Source organism: Salvia miltiorrhiza, chromosome 3, assembly GCF_028751815.1.
Source record: "Salvia miltiorrhiza cultivar Shanhuang (shh) chromosome 3, IMPLAD_Smil_shh, whole genome shotgun sequence".
Classification (NCBI taxonomy): Eukaryota; Viridiplantae; Streptophyta; class Magnoliopsida; order Lamiales; family Lamiaceae; genus Salvia; species Salvia miltiorrhiza.
In genome coordinates, this window is record NC_080389.1 from 61,367,912 (window position 1) to 61,378,432 (window position 10,521).

Sequence of the window (10,521 nt, forward strand, 5' to 3'; positions counted from 1 at the left end):
TTCATCGAAAAAAATAAATCTCAGAAATAAATAAATAAATAATAATTTGAAAAAAATAATAAAATTTTCATTTTTCAGAAAAAAACAATTTTCGAATAAACAAAAAAATAGGGAAAAAACTAAAATACTAAATAAATAGGATAAGATTAGAAGTAGTTGAGGAATTTAAAAAATGATATTTTAATATAAAAATAACAAAATTCGAAAAAAAACAATTAAAATAATATATATTTTTCAAGAAAAAAAATTTGGCAAAAAAAAAACGGCAAACAATACTGAAAAAAACAAAAATACAAAAAAAAATTAGAGTAGATTATAAATATTTGAGAAATATAAGGAAATGATATTTTAGTAAAACCATAAATTAGCAAAAAACCGGTTCAATCAAAAATTCACATAAAAATCGGTTAAAACCTAGGTGTCTAGACACCTTGGTGTCTAAAAATCACTACTCTTCGTATATATGGTGATATACATTTTGCTTTTATCTTTACTTTTTTTCAATTATGTGTGATGATTGCATCACTTTAGGAGGGAAATTAAAAGTTCGTGCGTAGTTGATTTAATACCAACTATTTAAAATCTTAAAAGATAAGAATGAAAACCCATGTGCATATATATATATATATATATATATATATATATATATATATATATATTCAAATATGGCTTTAATATAAATAAAATAAAATAAATAAAAATTCACGCCGAAATATCAAATTTGTGTTTCACACTAATTTGTCAACGATTTTCTTTTGAATCCTGAAGCATAACTATTCGATGAACAAATATATAATCATACAAGTGTCATAGAAATAAATTGAAGTCCCCATTAAATAATATCACAAAAACTTCAATATTTAAAAATATATATTGATGGTTAATTCAACCAACTCGAAGGCAATTAAAATGCAAAATATATATATCATTTTCAGAAGTCAAAGGATCTCTCCAGAATGCTTATCTATGGGGGAACTTTATTATTATAAGAATATTTGCTTTAATTTATATTTTAATCTACTTTCTAAATACGTATAGTCGGATGTCATTTATGCTCCAACTACTTGTATGACCTAAGAATATATATTTATGAGAGCTTTCTTTCTAGAAGATCGATGATTATTTTATGCTTTTATCTTTTTAACATTTACATTAATTCAATTAAATCTATGTGTGCAATACTATTTCTCATAATATATATACACATGCAGTGTATTTTATATCAGACCGTTCGCTAATTTAGATCCAAAATCAAACTCATATTTAATCTGCATTAATGTGAAAGATGACTACGAAATTTAAAAAAATCGACACTGGATACATGGAATTGTAGTGAAAATTTATTACAAAAAAAATCAGGCTAAATCGAATGTGACGATCCCAAAAAAAAATTAAACCAAGTAAAATGGTACGAAAATTCTTTACCCGTTAAACAGATTTTGATTTATCAGACTATAGGACAAAAACTTACATATATATTTGCATTAAATATTATTTTAGTCTCATTACGAGTTTTTTAGCCACCATTAAAAAAAAAAAAACATTAATTTTTCTTTAGTCACCTAAACCAAAATACCCCACAATCGAAAAATGCAAGTTTGTGAAATTTCAAAACAACTAATGTAGCTCAACTGTCATCAACGGTTCTAGAAACTAGTAATTTATAGCATGAAATACGTTTACAATCAAACATCCACTAAATTGACTTTGTGCAATCAAACAAATAAATTACATATAAATGGAACACCTTTGACGCTGCATGGCATCACATGCAAGGTATAGTTTACTGAGAAATTTAAGTACACTAGCAACATAAAATTTGATTGAGTGATAAAACTATAGGTATTTGAACTTAATTGATGCTTTATTTAATTAAAATCGGCGGCACATTAAAATCCAATTGGTTGTAGTACTAACTACTTAGGTCATCAAAATTCTAGAACTTATATATTTGACGCGTGAATGATGTTATTTTCATAAACTTATTTCAAATGTGAATTTATATATATTGTGGAAGTCTAAGCCTTCTAGACTCGAGGTACTTAATTAACACATTTGGTATGATAAAATTAAGGGTTAATTGTCAGTATACACATAACATATACTTCGCGTATTTACTGACAATTGAAGAGGCATGAAGATATATTAAATTGAAATGATATATGATAAAAAAAATACTATAGTAGGATTATTTTTATAAAATAATTAAAAAATAAGTTGGGGTTGAAAAACTTATTTTTGGGAAGTTTATAAGTTTTGAACCTTTTTTTTTTCATTACATCTTATAAATTGTTTAGAAGCTTATTTTAATATACATTTTCAAGAGCTTACAAGTTATTTTAAAGATCTTATAAGCTCAAGCAAACATGCTCTAAATCATTTCCCGCTAACTTGATACCAATTTATGTAGATATTTTTTTTTGAGAGGCATGTATAATTCAGAAAATATCGTACATACTCCCTCCGTCCCAATTCAATAGGTCATAAAGCCTGAACACACACACTTTTACTACATTAATTTAAGTCTCAATAATAATCATGCCCAAAAGAAATGGGACAAACCTAATAGGACGGATGGAGTATCTAATAAAACATGATAGAAATAATACTTTTTTTAAGGATATATTTGTCAAAAAAAATAGGAGAGATACATAAATATATTCTTTTATAAATAAGAAGATAGATAATTATGTGTGAGCTACAATAACATAATATAAATAACTAGTTGCATAAAGTTATTTGTACTTTATTAACATTTCTTTTTAAAAAGTGGTTTATTAAAATGAAACGTCTAAATAAAAAAATGTGGCATATTGAATTGAGACGAGAGACACATGGAGTATCTAATTCAAAAGAAGAGCAAAAGTTAGTAAATGTCTTTAGATTATTATTGGGCTAGTAGGCTCAAATTAGTCACATAAGTGGGCCTCGCATTCTAAATCTTATGAAAATTCAAAATAATTGATTATAATCGGTCCATTTAAAATTGGGCCTTATACCAACCCATCCCCATAGCCGAGTTGACCGACCCGATTAGGAATATGGATATAAATACGGATCCGGGCCCCAACTCACTTAAAATATATCGAAAATCCCCAACACCCAATCCAAACAGTTCATTCGTAGAGAGAGAAATCGTCGTCGCGTCGAGTCGCGATAATCTTGTGTAGAGAGCGAAAACCTCGAATTCTCAATTGAATTTTCTGCGTAATTCTCAGATCTGCGTGAGGTAGAGAATGTCGGGGAAAGGAGCGAAGGGGTTGTTGACGGGGAAAACTCCGGCTTCGAAAGACAAGGACAAGGACAAGAAGAAACCCATTTCCCGCTCTTCTCGCGCCGGGCTTCAGGTTTTTTTGCCTTTTGGTTTTCGAATTATCAAATTCTCGCTTAATTTTCATGTAATTCGTGTGAATTTTGCGTCGATTTGTTTGACTTTGTGAATATTTTTTTAATCCTTTTATCTGTGTTATTTTAATCGTGAGTAGTGCGGTCCACGGTCTTGGTCTTCGGTTGGTCATGGAGGTGTTACGCTTTTCGAGACTGCCGTATTCTGTATCTATCGTAGATTTACACGTATATACGTTATGTGTATAATTGTGTGTTCTATAATTGGGACTCAGCTCCTGCTGAGCTGTTGCGCGCCGGAGTTGGCATATATAAAAACTGTCTTTGAATAATAGGCGCTGTGTTATTGAATGGAATGTTCGTTGCTAGATATGCAAGTGGTCGAGTATTTAGATCTCTAGATAGTGATTTTTTGGTGTAGGCAGATGGCTGTTTATGAGCTTGGAGGTGTAGATGAGCTGCATGAGCAAATATATGAAGAAAGCTGAGCTAGAAGATAGCTTAGCCCTTTCATAATCTTGGTGTGGAATAGTTCCGCTAGGTCGTGCAGTGTTGTCTCGGAATGAATCTTGCACAAATTTGTGTGGAAGTTTGCAGAAAGCTTTTTTGTATGTGATTTTAAGAAAATGATGAGCTGCTTCTTTTTACTCAATGCAGCATATAGAATACACAGAAGATTTTCTGCTCAAATAGATGTGCAGTATTGAGCTTTTCATGGTGAAATTGATGGTTATTGGGAGTAGTCAATGAGAGTGAGATTGCACATTTAGTTGTTTCTTAAAATGTTTTACTTAGAATTGTAGTATTAACTTTTTGAACTGTTTCGGCTTTCTTGATTGCTAGGGTAGATGTTCCTTACACATGTTTTGACCTGCATTACTCGTCATTATGAGCTTTTTGCTCAACTAGTTCAAGTTTATTTGTTCAAAATATCTATATCTTGGTTACATATAAATTCTCTACTTTGAGTGAAGAGCCTTATACATGACAAATTCTGAATGCATAAACAAGTATGGAAATGAATGCTTTCTTTTGGTAAGTATGATGTAGCAGACATGGCACAGAAACCATCCATGTCATTATCTTTGTGTTTTTATGTCATTTCAACTGTGTTTGAAGATCTCGTATCTCTCAAAATAAAGTGCAGTTTAGTATTACTAACTGTTTCTCTTAAAACCAGCTACTGAATCTAATGTGTATACAAATGATTTCTGTCTTGCAAGATAACCATATATTTATAACTTGATTTCATCAAAGTGTTAAAAAGATCTAGGCTCTTTTTCAGTCACCTTGTTTTAGAACCCATTGATAGAAACCAGGGGGCTTAGCCCACTGGCCACCGGGTCCTCACTTGAGTGAAGTGACCCGGGTTCGATCCCTCTTGGGAGCGAATTGGAGATTGGAGATATAAGGTGGATTTTGGTGAATGGAGAGATAAGGTGGTTCTTGGAGTGGAAGGGGGTACTAACTACTAACATCTAACATGACTTTGCCCGATCAAAAAAAAAAAAAAAAAAAAAAAAAAAAAAAAAGAACCCATTGATAGATCTAGATTCTTTGCAGCATTTCATGCAGCTTTTATCTCTCACATTTCTTGAAAACGAATTCTATCATCTTCTTATGGTATTACATAACGGATACGTCCCAAATCTTTTTTCTTTCCCTGCAGTTCCCTGTTGGTCGTATCCATAGGCTCCTGAAGGAGCGAGTGACTGCTCATGGAAGAGTAGGCGCGACTGCTGCTGTCTACTCTGCAGCCATATTAGAGTACCTAACTGCTGAAGTGCTGGAATTGGCTGGGAATGCTAGCAAGGACTTGAAAGTGAAGCGTATCACACCCCGACATCTGCAGCTGGCTATACGTGGTGATGAGGAGCTCGACACCCTCATAAAAGGAACCATTGCTGGTGGTGGCGTGATCCCCCATATACACAAGTCGCTCATCAACAAGTCTTCCAAGGAATGAGACGACAATTAGCAGGTGCCGCAGGGGTTTTAAGGTTCTAGGATTAGGCTGTCTCTACATGTTTAGAAGTTCTATTTTGTGGCATGTTGTGAAGCGAAAACAGTTGATTGGATTCTGTTCAAGAATTCAAGAGACGTTTGGGCGCAGACCTCGTTGCAAATGTATTTTCCATAAAGGAGCATGCAGCATGGACCTAGTCTTTAATTTATGTGAAAGTGTGTTACATTGATTTCAATTTCTTGCATTTCTTTGAATCTTTTCTAACTGTGTTTACTTGCTAAATCAATGGCTTGTTAGTGTAGCACATGTATAAAAGTAACAAAGCAAGAAGCATTTTTCATCAATAAAAATTAGAAACGCATATCAAGAGATAAAATTAATACCAATTCCCTCAAAACAGGTCAACATGAGAGGCCTAGCATTCTGAGAATGCCAAAAAATTGCTAGCTCAGATAAATTCTAATGAGAGGTAAAAATACAAATTAGACTTCCAAATCTTAGCACCTATCAACAACAAATTCCTGGCAAACTTGCATTTGCAGAAGTGGTAGTCCACCAATAGGCCAGGCACAAGAAATAGAAAGAAGAAAACAAGGTAACTGCAAATCTGCAATTTAGGTACTAGCTCGCTGCACGTCGAAGAAGAAAGGAATAAGAATCATCATATAGTTGCCACCTTAGGTACCTCAATGGGGAATTGGTCGATTTCATCGATCCACGGGCTCTTCTCCTTCGCTGGATTTATGGTCCTTAGAGCTTTCCACACGGCGCTGTTACATTTGAAACCAGATCCGAAGGCGATCTGCCATGTCCTGTCTCCCCTCTTGATCCTTCCCTTGGCTTCTGAATACGCCAGTTCGTACCAGAGAGAGCTGCTGGAAGTGTTCCCAAATCGATAAAGAGTCATTCTTGAAGGCTCCATGTGCCAATCAGACAGCTGGAGATTCTTTTCCAGTTCATCGAGCACAGCCCTTCCACCGGCATGGATGCAGAAATGTTCAAAGGCCAGCTTGAAATCCGGGATGTATGGCTTCAGCTTCATCTTCAGCAACTTCCTCCCCACCAATGTAGCGAAGAAGAGCAACTGTTCAGACATGGGTAGCACGAGAGGGCCCAACGTTGTGATGTTGGTCTTTAAGGCATCACCGGCCACAGCCATCAAATCCTTTGACAGAGAAACTCCCACTTTCCCGTTAGGATCCTCCATCTGCGTTACACAGGAGAAACATTTGTCGTCAGAACCTTTGTGGGTTCTCACAGTATGCACCAACCGGTACTTGGATCTCCAGTAGTCGGATCTTTTGTTTGACAGCAAAATGGCAGCGCCTCCCATACGGAAGAGGCAGTTGGAAACGAGCATGGATCTCTCATTCCCGAAATACCAATTCAGCGTGATGTTCTCCATGCTGATAACCAGAGCATAAGTGTTGGGGTGCACCTGCAGCAGGTCCTTAGCAAGATCTATCGATATCAAACCAGCGCTGCAGCCCATCCCGCCTAGATTATAACTAATGATGTTCCCCCTCAGCTTGTAATGGTTGATGACCATTGCAGACAGGGAGGGAGTGGGATTGAAAAGGCTGCAATTCACAATCAAAATCCCAATATCCTTCGGCTTCAGAGAGGTCTTGGCAAGCAACTCATCAATTGCACCAAACATCACCATCTCGGCTTCTTTTCTTGCCTCTTCCATACAAGGATTCGGTGGAACCCTCAGCACAGCCTCGGGGAGGTAAGTATCCTCACCGAGACCCGACCTCTCAAGAATCTTCCTCTGGAACGCAAGATTCTGATCAGTGAAAGTGCCAGTCAACTTTGACCTCTCCATGAAAATCTGCCTGGTGCACTTCCTATCGTCATCCGGCTTATAACACGAGAAATTCACAAGGTACACGGGGCGAGGACGCGTGACAAAATACACAGTCGTCAAGAAGACCAAGAGGGTGGAGCAAACAATCACTGATATGAGATTGAAGCGGAGGTGGTCCCAAAGCACATAAAGGTCTTGGAGGGAAAATGTGGAGAGTTGAGCAGCAACAATCACCAACAGAGGAGACAAACATAGGTACATTCCATGAGTGATGAGGTAGTGGTATCCAAGCTTCACATACTTCAATTTCACAGATTTTTTGAAATCGGGAAGCTTATGTGAAGACGAGGCAGGAATCAAGGGCGTGCTACCTTTCATTTCACTCATTTTTCACTATCTAATCTTCAACTCTCTGGCAACACACAAGGTTAAATAATGGAGGTCAAACAAAATTGAAAGACTAAATCTCTTAGAATTTAATCATAGAACCACGCAACAACTCGCATCATAAGATTTTGAGGCTATGATAAAGTAGTAATCCTACAAAATTGGATCTAAATAGCATATTTTTCTCGAGTAATTCCAGATTTATTCAAATACTTTTGATCAAAAACCGAAATCCCTCGCAAACTTATTACCTCTCTGCTCTCTCTCTCTCTCTCTCTCTCTCTACAAACAAAATCGTAATGCAGCTAAAAACTCAGAAAATACCTACAAAATCTAGAGCACATCGTCACGAAATAAACAAACGGAGTAAAAAATGACGAAGAAGATTCAAATCTCGACATCAGAATTTGACTTTTCCATCAACGTTAATGCAGAATACATTTTTAAAAAGGGGTAAAAAAATAAAAAATGAAAAAAACGGGATTCAGGTTATCGCAAGAGAAGGCTGAAAGATAGGGCAGCATTCCGAAGCTAACCTTTTTCTCCTGCAAATTTCCGGGAGAAAACCGATCGTGTGAGCGTCTAGAGAGAGAGAGAGAGAGAGAGAGTTTTTGAGAGAGAAGAAGGAAGCTTGGGTCAAATAATAACTCACCAAAAGCTGCGTGTGGCGACAACATATGTTGATTTGAATGCATGCTGTATTGCGTATACTATGCGTTGTATCATCGTATAATACAATTTCAATTTTTCTTCTACAAACATTATTATTATTATTATTATTATTATTATTATTATTATTATTATATATTTGTCTTTCTTAGACTAAAGTGGAATTTATTTATTCAAATCACTAAATACAATATCAAGAAGTCAAGATGAAAAATTGAATTTTCATACCATCTTCGCTTGAGAATTCATAGTAGATCAAGCTAATTCATGAGCCGCTCTATTCACATTCTTCCGATTTTCGAACGTGTCGAAATCAAGCACAAGCATACTTATGGACATGTTCAAAAGCTTCCCACAAATCATTGCAGAGAGACTCGAATCCCTTATAGTGTCGTGCAACACATGAATAGCTAGTAAGAGATCGGATATATACACATATCCTTATTGTTATTATTTTAAAACATATTGTTATTGTTATTAGTATTTGTATGTGATGTGACAATGACTCATTTAGTGTTGTTGAATTATACTTATACACTAGTACATCTAAAATAAATAATTATACACCTATTAATTATTAGGACATGGTAGCTAATTAAACTAACAACTTAGGCTTTTTGGTAAGTTAATTAATTTTCTTAATGATAATTTAAATACAAGTGTTTCAGTCAAATATTTCTTTCAATTTCATCCTTATTCAACTTTTTTTAATCATCTAGTATTAGGGTTCTATTCTAGTTCAGTTTGAGTAGCATAGGGCTCAAAAATTGATTTGATATCATTTTTAATTGATTATTATAACCATGTTAAATTGTGACTTTAGAGTAATTTAAAAACAGATTTTACTTTTCTCAAAAAAAAAAAAAACAGATTTTACTAGAATAATAAATGCTAGATACGTGAAGAATTACTTTTATGTACACATTTCTTTACAAAAGGAATATTGGAATATTATTCAAGAATAATATGAATGAATCGGATAAGGAATATGAGGTAACCCCCCCCCATTATCGAAAAGTCTTTGTTCCAAATAAATGTGCTGTAATTTTAAATTTCTGATTATGAATTTTATATTATAAAAGATATATGTGTGCCCCCTTTATCGAAAAGCTTTTGTTCCTGAAAAAAATGAGTAGTAACTTTAAGCTTCTAATTACGATTTAATTAAGAATTTTATTAATCATTTATATTATTTATACAGATAATTATACGAATCAATCACATAGTGTTACAACGAGGATGCCAATTAAAAGGGAACAAGAAAGGGAATAATTGACAATTAAGGAGTATTTTATTATGAATAATAAAACATAGCCGTTGAGAAAGTGCGGTTTTGGAAAAGTCAAGGGCGGCTAAAGAGGAGACGTGGTCAAATATGATTGGAGTTGGATTTTGTTGTATATTCAAAACTTGGATAAATGTTTTGGGTTTTAAAATACTAAAATATGTGAGAAATTGAATCGAACAATGTTGTGCTTAAATTTAATTTGTTTATTATCGACTCGAATCTCAAATTTTATTTACAAGAATATTTTGAGGCTCACGAGCCAGCCTATACGAATTTTCTAAATTTATATTAATATTCAAAATATTGATTATTTTCTAATGAAAATAAATTATTACATTCAAAATAATAAATATATTAATTATTTTCTTATAACAAACATAGTTAATTAGATATTTGATACAATTATTATTCATTTCGGTAGATAAATATAAATTGAACCTACTAATAATTTATATTTTTCAAGCTTAATGAATTTATTCACGGGCTAATGAGTCGAATACTATCCATCTCAAGTTTGATTTATTTATTTATCAAAATTATCTAAACGAATTTGAACAAGCTTTTTTCGAGTCAAGTTCCAAGTTTGCGAACGACTGGATTTGTTTATAACCTAAAATTTAATACTCCACTAAGATTGAGAAAATTATTTCGTTATTAACACTTGCTCGAAGGGATAATAGAGTGATGATTGAATTTGAGATCTGTTGCTGACTCATAATGAAAAGAACGTGGAAATTAAATTTATCTAGAATATTTGGATTTTCTTGTTTTATAGAAAAAAGCTAAAATTCTACCCTTTAAAAAGATGACCGAAACAAAATAATTAGAAATGTCAAAAGAAACTTCGATAAATATTTTTTTAAGAAAAGACTTAAAAAGAGAATACAAAGAAAAAAAATTAAGTCAAGTCAACGGTCTCCGCCGTCCTGTTTTTGAATTTGATACTTTAATTAGTTTTTTCTATTCATATTTTTTATTTTAAAATAAAATTTTAAAAAGCTACGTTATTGTACTAAAATTCGAGCCCTTTAGCCTTCAAACATTTATCACTCTACC

General features: G+C 33.6%; 2 protein-coding genes across 2 annotated transcripts; one reads left to right on the forward strand and one right to left on the reverse strand.

Moving 5' to 3' along the window:
- Positions 1–3,041: 3,041 nt before the first annotated feature.
- On the forward strand, positions 3,042–5,546 carry LOC131015181 (probable histone H2A variant 3). Its single transcript, XM_057943454.1, has 2 exons — positions 3,042–3,347; positions 5,015–5,546. Exons 1-2 carry the CDS (start codon positions 3,237–3,239, stop codon positions 5,309–5,311), a joined length of 408 nt encoding a protein of 135 aa, XP_057799437.1. The 5' UTR covers positions 3,042–3,236; the 3' UTR covers positions 5,312–5,546.
- A 98-nt stretch (positions 5,547–5,644) lies between these two features.
- LOC131015180 (3-ketoacyl-CoA synthase 11-like) lies at positions 5,645–8,217 on the reverse strand. The gene is made up of 2 exons (XM_057943452.1): positions 8,045–8,217; positions 5,645–7,533 (listed from the first exon to the last, which is right to left on the reverse strand). Exon 2 carries the CDS (start codon positions 7,506–7,508, stop codon positions 5,973–5,975), a length of 1,536 nt encoding a protein of 511 aa, XP_057799435.1. The 5' UTR covers positions 7,509–7,533; positions 8,045–8,217; the 3' UTR covers positions 5,645–5,972.
- Positions 8,218–10,521: the final 2,304 nt, after the last annotated feature.